General features: G+C 46.7%; 1 protein-coding gene and 1 pseudogene across 2 annotated transcripts in view; one reads left to right on the forward strand and one right to left on the reverse strand.

Annotated features, from left to right (window-relative positions):
• Positions 1 to 3,727: 3,727 nt before the first annotated feature.
• RCOR1 (REST corepressor 1) overlaps positions 3,728 to 16,512 on the forward strand; it is a 110,208-nt gene continuing 97,423 nt past the window's right edge. For both annotated transcript variants that reach the window (XR_004959053.1, XM_036257588.1), the window contains exons 1-2: positions 3,728 to 4,250; positions 4,324 to 4,383. Coding sequence is in view for 1 of the 2 variants with exons in the window: in XM_036257588.1 (XP_036113481.1) it covers positions 3,941 to 4,250; positions 4,324 to 4,383 (370 nt within the window). In the remaining variant the exon portion in view is untranslated. The remainder of the gene's footprint in view (positions 4,251 to 4,323; positions 4,384 to 16,512) is intronic.
• LOC118627294 lies at positions 8,235 to 8,861 on the reverse strand (annotated as a pseudogene).

Raw genomic sequence — 16,512 nt, forward strand, 5'->3', positions numbered from 1 at the left:
GCAGTGAGGAGAGGCTGGGAAGGCAGGGAGTGGAGAAGGCAGGTATAGCTGCATCTTTGGAGTTTTTAGTGGGGGGAGTAGAGAAATGGGGAGGAGGCAGAAGGACATCTAGGAGCAAGAGAGAATTTCCCCACTTTTTATTTTTATTTAATTAATTTATTTAAAAAATTTTTTTCTTTATTGAGATTAGAGAGAGAGGAAGGGAGAGACATCAATGAGAGAGAACATCCACTGGTCGCATCCTGCATGCCCTCCACTGGGGATCAGACCCACAACCTGGGCATGTGCCCTGACCGGGAATTGAACCGGAGACCTCTTGGTGCATGGGTCGACGCTCAACCACTGAGCCACACTGGCTGGGCTTCCTCCACTTAAATAAAACAAAAACAAAAACAAAAACAAAAACTGACGAAGGGGACAGGCTGATGGCACAGGAGAGCATAGAGGGGAGGGCAGGAGGAGGGTGACTGAGATCAAGATCAGGATAGGAGAGCCTGCAGGGCAGGTGGGTGCCAGGCAGGGAGATATGTCAGTTTTGGGACTGGAAGGTGAGAGGGATCCTATCTGATCGCTTCAGTTTTTATCACTGAAGAGGGAGGAGAGGTGGAGGACTGGGTGTGAGGGCAGAAGGGGCTGTGGGAGATGAGAGGATGGGGGGAAGGGTGAAATCTGTCTCAGAGAGTGGGAGAGTGTCACCAAAAAACATGGTAGAGCTGCTGACTACAGAGTGCCAGTTTGAAGTCGGAGGTCAAAAATTCCCAATCAAGCCCTGGCCAGTTTGGTTCAGCGGTTAGAGCGTCGGCCTGCGGTCCAGAGAGACCTGGGTTCGGTTCCCACTAAGGGCATGTACCTCGGTTGCAGTTTGTTTCCCGGCCCCTGTTGGAGTAGTGCGGGAGGCAGCCACTTGATGTGTCCCTTTCACGTTGATGTTTTTCTCTCCTCTGGTGAGGATAAAAAAAAAATTCCCAATCAGAAGGGTTGGCCCTGGCTGGTTTGGCTCAGCAGTTGGAGCGTCGGCCTGCGGTACAGAGAGACCCGGGTTCGGTTCCCGCTAAGGGCACGTACCTCGGGGCCTGCGGTACAGAGAGACCCGGGTTCGGTTCCCGCTAAGGGCACGTACCTCGGTTGCAGTTTGTCCCCGGCCCTGGTTGGTCGTGCGGGTGGCAGCCACTCGATGTGTCCCTTCGCATCGATGTTTCTCTCTCTTCCTCTCTCTCCCTCCCGCTCTATCTGAACAAAAAATGGAAAAGTGTCCTCGGGTGAGGATAAAAAAAAAAAAGCGTTGACAGTATCCTCCTACCCAACCAACAAGCAGGGGCAGGAATGGAGGCTTTTCTTCAGTTTGGAGGGTTTCCTACGGTGGAATGTGTGGGGAGATGAACTCTAAAAATCCACCAGGCCAGGCCAGGAGGTACATACTATTATCTGTTTTTGTTTGTTAAACCTCACTCAAAGATATTTTTCCATTGATTTTTAGAGAGAGTAGAAGGGAGGGAGGGAAGGAGGGAGAGAGAAACATCAATTAGTTGCCTCCTGTACAACCCGACTGGGGCTGGGGTTTGAACCTGCAATCCAGGTACTTGCCCTTGATCTGGAACTGAATGTGGTCTCAGGGCTGATGCTCTCTAACAGCTGATCCAAACCAGCCAGAGCCTATTATCTGTTTTATTGATGAAGAAGTTGAGAGGTTCAAGCCCAATGTGGTATCCAAGTGGCCTTGGGCTCAAACTAATACAGGGCCTGGCACATGTTTGGTGTTAAAAAATATTTGGTGAAAATTGTGAATGGTTGCAGAGCCCAGTGATGCACCCACAGTGATCCAGACAGGAAGCGGCCCCAACCTTGGAGTTGGTGGGTGGGGCTGGTGACTCCCAGCCACGCCTGCTGCCCTAATCAATGACTCAATATTACCTTTGTGTCCTTTGTAGGCGAATCTTTCAAGTGTAGTGGTATAACACTGTAGACACCTATCCGGCAGGGCATCCTGCTCCTAACCTCATTTCTCAAGCAGGCTCACCTCCAGATAAGTCACAGGCCTTAGCCACATAGCCCAGGCCCTGGGGAATGCCACCTCAGGTACCTAACACTTGGCTTTGCTGTCTACACCCTACCCAGGCGAGCTGGTGGGGAGTATGCCAGGGGCACATACCTCCACTGCCTGGGGCTTTCCAAGGAGAGGGCTCTCCCTTTAAGGACAGTCCAGAAGCATGGACTCTAAACTTGGTGGGGGCAGGGCTCCTCCACGGGGAGGGAGGGCTCCTAGTCCCTTTTCGAAAAGGCCATTTAAGCAGAAATGAACACGGTCACTTTACTGAAGTTAATAATAATGGTTCATGATGCACAAAAATGTGGAAGCGAACACCCTGCTTATTTATTCGGGCTTAAAAACCATAAAACTCCAGATTTCTCCCTGTAGTTATTTATAACCTGAGCTGGTGTAAACTGTCCCCATATTAAGCTCATGTTTGAAGTAACTTAAAAGAAAAATAGCCATCACTGCATTTAAAAAATTCATTTATAGACCTCTCGTTTCCTAATTATGGACGGACAGCTTGTGGTTTGGGGTGGGGGTGGGGAAGGTACGGACCACCGAGCTATCAAGTCGCCCCTGGGCTGGCCGGTGGTCAGTTTGCAGAGCAGGGATGTCTCGGGCTGGGTCGTGCTCTCCCTCGCCCGGTGCCCAGGGTGGAGTGGGGGAGACCAGGCAGGCAGCAGATCCGGAAAAGTGGCTCTTGCCTTGGAGGAAGTTGACCCTCCTCCCCAGCAAGGGCTTGGGATGAAAATAGCTTCTTCCTCTTTACCCATCCGGGCCCCCAGCCCATTTCTCTAAGTCCCCCTCCCCATTTCTACAAGAGCTCCCCTCCCCCCGGGGCAGTTCGGCCCCGTCATTGATCTCTAGACGACCATCAGATGGCAGGGACCCTCCCGTCCGGCCTCGCAGGCGCTGCGCACCCCGCAGCTCGGGCAATTACGGCGACTTCCAACCTCCCCCCACCCAATTAGCAAAGCTCCACAAACCCCGCGAGCTCCCACACTGCTTCCTTTCCCTCCAGGGGAGACTGTCAGCTGGGAACCCTGTCCTCTGCACCTGGGCTCCCCCAGCCCTTCTACACGCCCAAACCTCTCGGGGAAAGTGGGGGCGCAATTAGTTTCTTTCAATTAGTTTCTCCTCTTTGTATAGACCCATTCAAACTGTGAAATGTAATCTTCCGCGCGAGGGGGAAAGTAGTCCCGACCTTCCATTCAATTTCTGTTCTCGTGTCGCCCATATTTTACTTTCTGAAGCCGATGGGACCCTCAGTGGAGCCCTTCGGGGGCTGTGGGGGTCGAGGCCGCCGGGGGTGCGCGGCGGTGAGGGGCTGGGAGCCGCGGCAGAGGAGGGGGCGGGGAGGGCAGCTAACTCCTCGCTATTGCCTAGAGAGATGGATCATGGGGCGTAGAGAGATTGCAAACCTCAAACCACGTACAGCGGGAGATACGCGTCAACCGAACCTGACCAACGGAAGCCCGAGCCCCCCTCTCCTCTCTCCCGCCCCGTCCCTTGGATAGACGGGTGCACCGAGCCAACCGGGCTGCCGCTCGCCGTCCAAATCCCACAAGGGCCAATGGGAGCGCGCGGGGGCGGGGCCGCTCCGCATCGGGTTGGGCTGCGCGCGGCTTCCCCCTGCGGGCCCTGGCCCCGCCCCCCCTCCCGCCCGCTGCTCCCCGAGTAGTTAGTGCCAGTGAAGTGCGGGCGGCGATGAGAGCGAAAGTTGCTCTCGGCTCGGCGCTGGGGGCTTGAAGCGGCCCCGCGCTCCGCCCGCCAGGGCCGCCCCAGCCCCAGCTCGCGCCCGCCGCGCCTGTCCGGCCCCGCGCCCGCCCGCACCCCCCGCCCCATCCCGGCGCCCCCTCCTCAGGAGCCGGGGTGCCCGTCACTTTCGCCCGGCTCCGGCCCCCTCCGATGCCGACCATGGTGGAGAAGGGCCCCGAGGTGTCAGGGAAGCGGAGAGGGAGGAACAACGCGGCCAGTGCGGCCGCCTCGGCCGCCGCCGCCGCCTCGACCGCCGCCGCCTCGGCCGCCTCCGCCTCGGCCGCCTCGTCCGCCGCCGCCGTCGCCGCTGCTGCCTCCGCCTCCTCCTCAGCCGCCTCGGCCGCCGCCGCCCCCAATAATGGGCAGAATAAAAGTTTGGCCGCGGCGGCGCCCAATGGCAACAGCAGCAGCAACTCCTGGGAGGAAGGCAGCTCGGGCTCGTCCAGCGACGAGGAGCACGGTAGGTGGCAGCCGCCCCGCGCCGCCCGCCCCGCGCCCGCGCCCGCTGACCGCCCTGCTCTGCTTCCCCGCAGGTGGCGGCGGCATGCGGGTGGGACCCCAGTACCAGGCGGCGGTGCCCGACTTCGACCCCGGTGAGTAGCGCCCCGGGCCGGCCGGCCGCGAGCCCGAGGGGGGCGGAGAGCCCTTGGACAACTTTCTTTTTGTGTGTTCGCCCTGCCGTCCGTGGGGAGAACAGCAGGCGCGACGCGGAGGGAAGGAGCACACCCGGCGTGGGGTGCCGGTGCCTCTGCCCACCGCGCGGGTCGGGCTGCCACCCCTGGCCTGGGAGCCCCGGCGGTGCCGGGTCCGGACGAGCTGCGCCTCGGCCGGGGGGAGGGTGGCCGCGCCGGAGAGTTAGCATCCCGCGAGCCCGGACCCGGGGCGGCCTCGGACCCGGCGCTCTCCTAGCGAGTGCTGCCCCCGGGCCTCTTCTCCTGCGGCCCCCGGGCTCGGATCGCACCCCCTCCTCCCCCAGAGGCCCCCGCCGCAGTCCTAAGACCTGTCTGTAAATGCGTGTGCCCCCCCCCCCCCCATTTTTGATGGAAGGGGTTATGGAAGAATAGGACCTGCCGAAGCTATAGCCCAACCAGCGATTGCCACCCCTAAGCAGCCCCTACATCCTAGACCGGAGCATGTACTTCCCTCGCTGCTGTTTGGTGTGGAAGCAAATTTAAAGTGGTACCAGAAAAAATCCAATCAGACAAAGGAATTCGTCAGATTTTAATGCATGAGATTCTAGCCCGTCTCCGCGTGAGGTTGTCTTTAAAGATTGTTGGCATAGAACATGTTTCAGAGGACCTGGTGTTAGTTATTTTTCAGACATACAATTCAAAAGAGGATCTTGTGGACCTGGAGTTAGCAGCCCTCAAGGTTGGAGGGCTTTCCAGCTGGGGGTTCTCTATGTAGGTGACCCCGCTAGTTTCTTTGAGAAAAGAAGTGCTTACATGCTTTTCCTTGGAAACAAGGCTGCAGAAAATTGCACGGATCTAGTCCCTGAAAGAGGCGATTGCTCTTAAGCTGTTATTAAGGTGCAAAACTCTGGGTGTTTTTTGAAGTGAAAACACACAGGGATCCCTGAGGGGGCTCTTGGATGCCCTGGAAATAAACGACCTTTCTCCTATGTGCCTTCTAAATTTTGGTCCGTGGATTTAAATCTCTTAAATGTATGTAGTCTAACACCCAGGTTTGTATTCTTTTCAAACTCGTGTTAGTCTTTTTGATAGTTTCCCCTTCCCCCACACCTTCCTTTTTTGGTAGTCACTTCTCATTTACAGAGGGACGGGATGGAACTGGGAGACCGGCTTTCTCTCCCGTGCACGCCTTCTCCGTTCCTTGCTTGGCCACCAGGGGAAGCATACTGTTTTTTTGGTTACAGTTGACCCTATCTTCATTTTGTAGGTCAAGTCCATCTTTGTTTTAACACACAGGATATAAAGCAAAGCTTGTCACCAAGTTATCCCCCCATATTTTAAAAAATCAACTTGCACAAATCTTTTAGTAAGTTGGACAGTTTGGGTACATTTGGGTTATATTAGCTTTAAAATCTTTTCTTAAAAATGTTGGATGTGGCTAAGGAAAAGGGCATATTTGATGGCATCCACAGGAATAGATTTCTGACATTCTTGTAGGTATTGATGGCGATCTCTGCATTGTTGGTAAGGAGCCTAACTTTAGAGTTGTTCTCTGAAACAGCAAATGTAATCGGATCGTATTTGAGCTGTGCTTGCCTTTTTGATGGGATAGGTACAAACATAAATTTGCTAGACACTTGCCATTCAAAAAACAAAACATTGTTCTGTATAGTCTTACTGCCAGTTGATTGGGTCTTGGTATTAACATTTCCAATTTTCCTATTTTGTTTGTTTTAACCTAGAAAGGCATCTAACTGTTATGAAATAATATTAAGTCCTGTTTTGCCAGTCTGAGCATTGGGACACAATCCTAGGTATTGCTGAAAATTGTGGGACTTTACTGCATCCTAGTGATTTTTTTTTTTAATGTGTATTCTCATATAACTTAAAGTCTGAGGGAAGAGACGACTTCCATTTTGGAATAGAAATGGTCACCATGTTTGTTTCATGGAAAAAAAGTGTTTTTTGTCTTTAGATGTAAGACAGATTCTTTCCTCAAGTATACGTTAGGTATAGTGTGGATTGGTTTTATGTATTCATGGTATTCCAACTTGACCCTATTTACCTTTAAAAGCAAATGGTTGAAACTAGGACCATCAGATAATCCCTAATCGTAAAGGAAAATTCATTTCTGTTGTCCTTTAAAGTAATGGATGAAGTGGATAGAGCACTGTTGTCCTGACATGCTGATTCAGCTCTTCTGATCTAAATAAGACCTAGATTAAATCAGTGGAATATGGCATAACTTGGTAATTAAAATACCATCTATGTTTACAACGATAGAAAAAGTTTTATCAATTAGATTTAAAAATGAAGACCAGAATGCAGTTCTATACCTTTAACTTCATCTTTGTTCTCCTGTGCTACCCCAGCTATCTTTCCATTCTCAGTGCCGTAGCGTGTGCCGAGTTGTCATTGGTTTCTGTTAGAACTTAGTAATCATAGAATTGAGTAACCGAGGAGTGCTTATTCTATCCTACCTGTGGTTAGTTATTTTATACACTTGCAAAGCATGATTTGTTTTGAAATGAGTACTGTTTTCTGTACAAAAATGTGAATGTTCCCAATAAGCATGCAAAGGAAGAAGCTATATAGCCTGTATGTTTCTTTGATCATTTGTTTGGTGCTTGTTCTGTTATCTTCTAGCTAGAGGAGCACAGGGACAGGATTTTAAGGTTGACTCAAGTTCTTTGTTTTCTGAAGCATGTGTTGTTGTCAACTTTTAACCTGAGTTGGTTTTCAGTATCACTAATAGTAAAATTAAGATTCTTATAGAAGAGGAAATGTTAATGGTGAATATTTTTGTGGTAACGGTACTTGAAACATACAACCCATATTTGGAACATTGAATCCAATAGATTTAATGAGATTTGAAAATTGTGGTTGTCATTGGCTCAAATATCACTTCAGAGTTGACTGGCGTTAAAAAATGTTTTACACTTTAAAGTGGAAAAATTTTACTGAACAGAGCATCTTACTGAATGGAGCATCTTCACCTGCTTTTCATTTCTTTTTACTGGTGATTCTCTGTACCTCTTTGAACACGTTATTTTCTATGCTTTAGTTTCATTGTAAAAATCAGTTTTACAGATATTCTAAAATTCTTAAGTTATGGTGAATAGTTCGTGATTAAAACATACTTTGAGGCATTGTTCACCCAAATGAGAGGTCAGGGTAATGATAAATCTTGTAAGTGATCAACTTCATTAAGTAGTGTGGTAGGGAGAACACCTAGAGCTGGTTATCAGGAGATTGAATGCCCTGCCTCTGTGATTAAGAAGGTGATAGAAGGTAGAGTTGGTCATTTTATCTCCAGGAGCCTCAGTTTCCTCAGTTATGAATTAGATTTTTCATCACTAACAGTCTATGGTTATGTCAGTTACAATCACCCTTTACATTTCATGTTTATTTCACAAGCAATATAGAGTAGGCTGTGAGAATTGTGAAACCTGGGTTCAGGTCCTGGTAGTTCCTCTGGCCACCTGTGTGTTGACCCTGGGCAAGTTACTTCATCTTTGCCTTCATCTGTAAAAGAGATAATGGAACTTCTTCAAAAGAAGGAATTAACTGAATAATGAATATAAAATGCCTAGTACAGTGCCTGGCACATAGTGAGTATTAAGTAAACATTTTCTGCTCTTATCATTCGTGTAACTTAAGTTGCTGAGGAGTGGTCCCTGCATTATTGCATTGGTAAGATTGGATTATAATGAAGCTGTTAAATCATACATTGATATATTTGAAGATGATTGCTTTTTTTGGGGCGGGATAAACACCTTTATTACATGATCTAAGACAGGAGGGAAGAGAACTTATTTGCCTTTCCGAGCCTTGACTTTCCTCAGATAGAATTCCAGCTCCTTGCCCTCCAGCACATAGCCATCTGCCCGGCCACACTGGCCTGGTCTGGAAGCGATGCATGCAAGAAGTTTGCCCTGCTGGAACTGCTCCTTGAGAAGACTGCTAATCTTGGCATTCTTTTTCCTCTCATCATATTTCTTCTGAATTTTCTTTGATTGTTTTTTGTTTAAAATCTCTTCCTCCTCAGGAGTCAGCCTAGCTCCCTTCTTGCGGCCCAGGGGCAGTGCATAGAGGGACTCGTACCACTGTCGGTGCAGTGTGCTGTCAACAAGCACGATGCAGTTCTTGCCTAGGGTTTTGGTGTGGAACAGTTCGTTGTTGGATGCATTGTAGACAACATCAATAATCCTCATTTTGTGCGTACAACACTCTGAGCCCCAGGAGAAGTTGCCCACATCCAGCCTCAAGGCTCTGTACTTCTTGTTGCCTCCCCGCACTCAGACCGTGTATATGCGATGGGGTCCAATCTTAGTGTTGGCAGCAGGGTGTCCCAGCTCATATTTTCACTTCTTGTGGTAGGGCTTCCTCTTGCCCCCAGTCTTACGATGCTTGTGCCAGTTGTCCCAAGAGATGTCCATGGCTTGGTGCCAGCTGGAAAGAATGAAGATGATTGCTTTATAAAATATGTTTTTATTGATTTTTTTAGAGAGAGGAAGAGGGAGAGAGATAGAAACATCGAAGTGAGAGAGAAACATCCATCAGCTGCCTCCTTATGCCCCCCACTGGGGATCAAGCCCATAACCCCAGCATGTGCTCTGACCAGGAATCGAACCAGCAGCCTCTTCTGTGCATCGGATGACGCTCAATCTGGGCGAAGATGATTGCTTTTAAGTTGCAAGTACTTGCTGCAATTTTGGTAAATACTGTTTTCCTAAAAGAGAGAGAAGTACAAAAACATTTATGTAGTAGAAAAGAACAGTGAAGTCCAGAGAGAATAGGTAAACCTGTTCAGATCAGGTTTCTTTTTTTAAAATTTTTTGTTTATTGATTTGAAAGAGAAAGAGAGAGGGAATAAGGGGGAGAGAGGGAGGGAGGGGGAGGTGTAGAGAAAGGCAGGAAGAGTGGGGGTGGTGTAGAGAGAGGGAGAGAGAAAGAGAAACGTAGATTTGTTGTTCACTTAATTATGCATTTATTGGCTGATTCTTGTATGTGCCCTGACAGGATTGAACTGCAGCCTTGGGGTATTGGTATGCCGCTCTAACCAACTGAGATACCCAGCCAGGGCCTTTTTCCTTCATAATTTAATTTAATTTCAAATCAAGTTTCTGGATGTATAAAATAAACCTTGAATCCATCCCTGGGACGTACACATTAGGTAGGTTCTGAGCTAGGGAATTCTTTTGCTTTAAACTTGTCTTTGAGAGTTAATGTTTTGGAGGCAGATTCTATGACAGCCTTTCCTTCTGAGGGTGATGACCGTGATTAGAAGTTTAGCTGGTTGAGGCTGACCAGAGCAGAGTTGTTTAAAAGCAGAGTTAAAGGTCATTTGTACTGAAGAAATTTAGACTTATTCTTACTTATTTTCCTTGGCATTATAAAGTACTGTGGGGCAATTTAATTTAAAAAAGTCTTTGGAGATGAAACATCAAAGTTCTGTCCAAATTACTATATTCTTCTCCGGTTTATCAAACTTTATATTTTTCTCTCTGCTACAGAGATTGTTGTAATTGTCTTAGAAGTTTAGCCTTCACTGTCTTCTGAGCCTTTCTCACAGGTTCCATGCATAATTTAAAGTAAGAAATAAAGCTTCTGTTTTGTTCTAATGGAAAGCAGTGATCTTTGCTAAGGAGTATGTAATAAGTTAGTGCTTATATTAAAAACAGAGAAATCAATGTCTGTCTGTCCGTCTCTCTCGCTCTCTCAAATCAATTAAAAAAAACAAACTAAGAAACAGAACTTTTTTTTTTATCCTCACCAGAGAACATTTTTGCATTACCTTCAGATAGAGTGGGAGGAAGAAAGAGAGAAACATCGATGTGAAAGAGACACATCGAGTGGCTGCCACCCACACAACCCCAACTGGGGCCAGGGACAAACTGCAACTGAGGTATGTGCCCTTAGTGGGAACCAAACCCAGGACTCTCTGGTCCATGGGCTGACGTTCTAACTGCTGAGCCAAACCGGCCAGGGCAGAAACAGAGAACTTGAAATCACTTTCTGGTTACAGTGACTTTGTAGTAGCACAGTGAAAGTCTGAAAAAGGTAGGTATTGGGTATTGAATGATGATTTCATGATTTGGACAGGGTTAATAATTCTTACAGCATTAAATAGCAATTGTGGAAAATATTGTGATCCTAGAAATGATAGGAAGGGGTATAATTGCAATATGACAATATTTTTTGTTTTGTGTTCTGGAAGTTTTATTAATATATATATTCAATCTCTGGTTGAGTTTTCTAAATGCATTTTTATAAATGCATATAAATGTTGATTTTTTTTTTTAATGCAGTATTTTTTATCCTCACCCGAAGACATTTTTCCACTTTTCTGTTAAGATAGAATGGGAGGAAGAAAGAGGAAGAGAGAGCCCTGGCCGGTTTGGCTCAGCGGTTGGAGCGTCGGCCTGTGGTCCTGAGAGACCCGGGTTCGGTTCCCGCTAAGGGCGCATACCTCGGTTGCAGTTTGTCCCCGGCCCTGGTCGGTTGTGCGGGTGGCAGCCACTCGATGTGTTCCTTTCACATCGATGTTTCTCTCTCTCTCTCTCTCTGTTCCTCTCTCTCCCTCCCACTGTACCTGAACAAAAGATGGAAAAATGTCCTCGGGTGAGGATAAAAAAAAGAAAGAGGAAGAGAGAGAGAGAAACATCGACGTGAAAGGGACACATCGAGTGGCTGCCCAGGGCGGGGGACAAACTGCAACCGAGGTAGGTGCCCTTAGCGGGAACCGAACCTGGTCTCTCTGGACCGCGGGCCGATGCTCTAACCGCCGAGCCAAACCGACCAGGGCTAAATGCAGTATTTTAAAGTTGGTGTAGGGTGGCAAAAGTGTTTTGCTAAAATGAGAGAAATATTTAAAAATAATATTGAAGTGTTTTTTAGTTATTTTTATTTTTTACTTTTAAAAATATGTTTTTACTGAATTTTAGAGAGGAAAGGAGAGGGAGATAGAAACATCAATGAGAGAGAAACATCAGTGGGCCACCTCCTGCATGCCCCCTACTGGGGATCCAGCTGGAAATCCACTAAGTCACAATGGGTGGGCGGCTAGTGTTTTTTAAAGGAAATACTAATAGTAAGCCCTAAAACTCCTACTTTTTCAAACTAGTCAAATTCTTTAAAGGTGTGGATCTTAGTAAAAATTGCACACTAGATCCAATTCTTTGAAATTTCTGGACTTTTCTTCCCTCATAATAATGATAGAGAAAATGATAATGTCCATATTATCCATCTTCCTGTGTTCTAGAGAGAGAAAGTGACTTGTATGTCTGTGTTTCAGTACCTAAGTATTAAAAATATTTCAAGGCAAACTTGAGGCCATATGAGGGCAAATTTCAAACTTTCATGGTTTTAGATGTTTCAGAGCCTTGTTACTTACTGGGTCCAGTAATTGTGAACAGGAATATATATTCATAATTTTAGAACAAGATAAGAGTTAAACTTCAAAAATTGAAGTGACTTAGGTAGTTATTGTACATATTTGAATGTCTTTGCATATTACCATAAAGTAGAATAGAGTTGTAAAGATAGATTTATTTTATAAAAATGTTCAGCCCGGCTGGTGTGGCTCAGTGATTCAGCGTCGACCCATGTACCAGGAGGTCCTGGTCAGGGCCCAGGTTGTGGGCTGGATCCTCAGTGGGAAGCATGCTGGAGGTGGCCAGTCAGTGTTCTCTCTCATCGATGTTTCTGTCTCTCTCTCCTTCCCCCTTACTGTCTAAAAATCGATAAAGAAAAAAAAGTTCAAATAGAACAGGAAATAACACATACAGTTATGTACTCACCACTGTGATTTAAACGCTTAATGTTCAGCTATATTTGCTTCAAGTGCAGCTGAGGCTAATTTCTCCACTCTCTCCTTGGCTACTTTGAAAATGATTTATGTTATTCCTGTGATAGTTCCTTTGCATCCTCTGAGAAGCAGATGCCAAGACAGAATTCATAGGCAAAAGAGTCATAGGTGTAAATGCCTGTGGAGGATAAAGAGGAGAGGAAGAAGGTAAGGTGGCTAAAGCCTTCAGAATGGTTGTAGGTGTGATACCTATAAAGGAAGACAGAGAAGAAAGATAAATGACGGATCTGGGAGCCCAAGGCTGCAGTGCAATTGGAGAAAATCTCTGCCAGAGCAGAGATTGTTTCTTGGAGGAGTCCATTGGGCAGGAATGGCCCTGCAGTGTTCAGTTGCTGGCCTGGCCTTTGTATGCATGCTGCAGTGGATCCCAAAGGTGCCAGCCCGCTGGCTGCTGGCCTGTCAGCACTTGCTCTCTGAAGGGATATCTGAGTGGCATACTCTCGAGGCCATTGGAATCCCCAGGCATGTTATTGTACTTTAGTACATACTTATGTATGGTAAATAACATATATTGTGTTTGTCAGTCCTTTTTCTAAATAGAATTATTTGTACATATAGGTAATTTGAACAAGCTATTTTTTATGCTTTGATGCTTTCTGAACAAGTACATTCCCACTACTCAGTACTGTAAAGTTTTATGGGAGGTAGTGCTGTCATGTACTTCCACTTGCCTAGACGACGGTCCATAGTTCTTTGAGCTGCCAGTTTAGGTTTATCTTCTGTTAACTTGTCATAGCTGAACAAGGTTCTGAGTTTAATAAGAACATATGCTTGGCCCTGGCCGATTTGGCGCAGCGGTTAGAGTGTCGGCCTGCCGACCAATGAATCTCGGGTTCGATTCCGGTCAAGGGCACGTACCTTGGTTGCTGTTTGTCCCCAGCCCTCGTTGGGTTGTGTGGGAGGCAACCAGTTGATGTGTGTCTCTCCCTCCCTCCCTTCCACTCTATCTGATGATAAATAGAGAAGTATCCTCAGGTGAGGATTAAAAAAAAAAAAAAGAACATATGCTTGGTTTGACTGACTTTCCTTGAATAGACATAGACATTTTGTATAGGGCATTTAATAATTAAGCACCAAGTTCAGTTATTTAAGATATGGAAACCCAAGGAAAAATGAGCTTTTAACTTGCAGTTAAAAGCTGATTTTTTCTTGTTTTCTGTGCCTTTTTAAAAGTTTATTTATTTATGCATATGTTTTTATTGCTCTTTGAGAGAGAGAGAAAGGTAGAGGGGGAGAGAGAGAGAGAAATATTGATCAGCTGCCTCCTGCACGCCCCCCTGCTGGGGATCAAGCCTGCAACCTGGGCATGTGACTGGGAATCAAACTGGTGACCTTGTGGTTCCTGGGCTGATGCTTAATTCACTGAGCCATGTGCTTAGGTACATTCTTAAAAATTTTTTTAATCAAGATGAAATTTATATAACAAAATTAATCATTTTAAAATGAACAATTCAACCCTGGCCGGTTTGGCTCAGCAGTTAGAGCATCAGCCTGCAGACCAAAGAGTCCTGGGTTTGATTCTGGCCAAGGGCATGTACCTCGCTTTTGGTTAGTCCCTTTTCCTGTTGGGGTCATGTGGATGGCAACCAATTGATGTATCTCTCTCACATCGATGTTTCTTTCTCTCTCCCCCTCCCACTCTGTTGGAAGATAAATGTAAAAATATCCTTGGATGAGGATTAAAAAACAAACAAAAAAAGAAACTCAAAAAAATAAAGTGAACAGTTCAGTGGTATTTAGGATATTTACAGTGTTGTGCAGACACCACCTGTCAAGTTCCAAAATGTGTTTTTTTATCACCCCATAAGAAAATCTCATAACCATTTAGTCACTACCCGTTTCCCATTCTGCCAGTCTCTCATACATTGCTGTGGACAATGCACAGAGGGCACTATGAGGCATGGGCTAGTGGAGCCACCTCAATCCTGCCTGTGGTGTAGGGGTATTGAAGAAACCAGGAAGACGTTTTAGATAAAGTGGTCCTTTCATTGAAGTTTTAAAAATTAGGAATTTTTAAAATTCCTCTCTCTCACATTGATATCCCCCACCTCCCCCACCCCCATCTAAAAAGCAATGGAAAAATATCCTTGGGTGAGGATTAAGCAAAACCCGCACACGCACGTGCATGCGCGCGCACACACACACACTCTCTCTCACACACTCATACACACACACACACACACACACACACAATCAACAAAAAAGTTAAATAAAATTAAAAATTTAATTCTGGCCCTGGTTGGTTTGGCTCAGTGGTTAGAGCATCAGCCCAAGGACCAGAGAGTCATGGGTTTGATTCTGGTCAAGTGTATGTATCTCAGTTGCTGTTAGGTCCCTGGCCCTGGTCAGGGTCGTGCAGGAGGCAGCCTGTCAATGTGTGTCTCTCACATTGATTTTTTTTCTCTCTTTCCTGCCCTCCCTCCCTCTCACTCTATCTGAAGATAAATGGAAAAATATCCTCCATTGAGGATTTATTTTATTATTATTATTTTTAATCTTCACTGGAGGAAATTTTTTTTATCTTCAGATAGAGTGGGAGGGGGAGAGAGGGAGAGAAAGGGACACAGAAAGAAACATCGATGTGAGAGGGACACATCGAGTGGTTGCCTCCCTTACCACTTTGTCCAGAGCCAGGGACGAATTGCAACTGAGGTACGTGCCCTTGACCGGAATCGAACCTGTGATTCATTGGTCTGCTGGCCGATGCTCTACCACTGAGCCAAACCGGCCAGGGCATCCTCAGGTGAGGATTAAAAAAATAATAATAGCCCTGGCCGGTTTGGCTCAGCGGTTAGAGTGTCGATCTGCGGTCCAGAGAGACCCGGGTTCGGTTCCCGCTAAGGGCACGTACCTCGGTTGCAGTTTGTCCCCGGCCCTGGTTGGTCGTGCAGCCACTCGATGTGTCCCTTTCACGTCGATGTTTCTCTCTCTCTCTCCTCCACTCTATCTGAACAAAAAATGGAAAAATGTCCTCAGGTGAGGATTAAAAAAAATAATAATAAAGTAATAATAATAATTCTGTCATACCAGCCACATTTCAAATGCCCAGTAGCCCTATGTAGCTACTGGCTACTGTACTGGAGAGCACAGAATAGAACATTTCCATTGACTCAGAAAGTTCTATTAGATAGCACTGTTCTGATGAATTGAAACCTTCATTGCTTTTTTTTGAGTTTTTTATTTTATTTTATTTTATTTTATTTTTTATCCTCACCCGAGGACATTTTTCCATTTTTTGTTCAGATAGAGCGGGAGGAGAGAGAGAGAGAAACATCGACGTGAAAGGGACACATCGAGTGGCTGCCACCTGCACGACCAACCAGGGCCGGGGACAAACTGCAATCAAGGTACGTGCCCTTAGAGGGAACCGAACCCGGGTCTCTCTGTACCGCAGACCGACGCTCCAACCGCTGAGCCAAACCGGCCAGGGCTATTTCATTTATTTTTTATCCTCACTTGAGGACATTTTTTGTGTTTTGTTCAGATAGAGTGGGAGGGAAAGAGAGAGAGAGAAACATCGACACGAAAGGGACACATTGAGTGGCTGCCACCCGCATGACCAACCAAGGCCAGGGACAAACTGCAACTGAGGTATGTACCCTTAGCGGGAACTGAACCTGGGTCTCTCTGGACCTCAGGCTGATGCTCTAACTGCTGAGCCAAACCAGCCAGGGCATTTTTGTGTGTTTTTTAATCCTCAACTGAGAATATGTTTTCCATGATTCTAGAGAGAGAGGAAGGGAGAGAAAGAGAGACATAGATGTGAGGGAGAAACATCTATAGGTTGCTTCATGTACGGGCCCTGGCCAGAAATGTAACCTACAACTTGGGAATTGAACTCAAGACCCTTTGGTGCATGGGATAACCCTAACCACCGATCCCCAGCAGCCAGGTCAAACTTTATATTTTTATTTTTTACTTTTTTTGGTACGTGCCCCTAGAGGGAACCTATCCAGGGACTCTCTGGTCCGCAGGCTGACGCTCCAACCGCTGAGCCAAATCGGCCAGGGCAAAGTTTATATTTTTATTTATTTTTTTTATCCTCACCCAAGGACATTTTTGCATTTATCTTCAAATAGAGCGGGAAGGGGGTGGGGGGAGAGAAACATCGACTGGTTGCCACCCACAGGACCCTAACTGGGGCTGGGGATAAACTGCAACTGAGATACATGCCCTTAGCAGAAACTGAACCCGGAACTTTCTGGTCCACATGCCGACGC

This window comes from Molossus molossus, unplaced genomic scaffold (genome assembly GCF_014108415.1).
Source record: "Molossus molossus isolate mMolMol1 unplaced genomic scaffold, mMolMol1.p scaffold_m16_p_1, whole genome shotgun sequence".
In the NCBI taxonomy this organism is placed as follows: domain Eukaryota; kingdom Metazoa; phylum Chordata; class Mammalia; order Chiroptera; family Molossidae; genus Molossus; species Molossus molossus.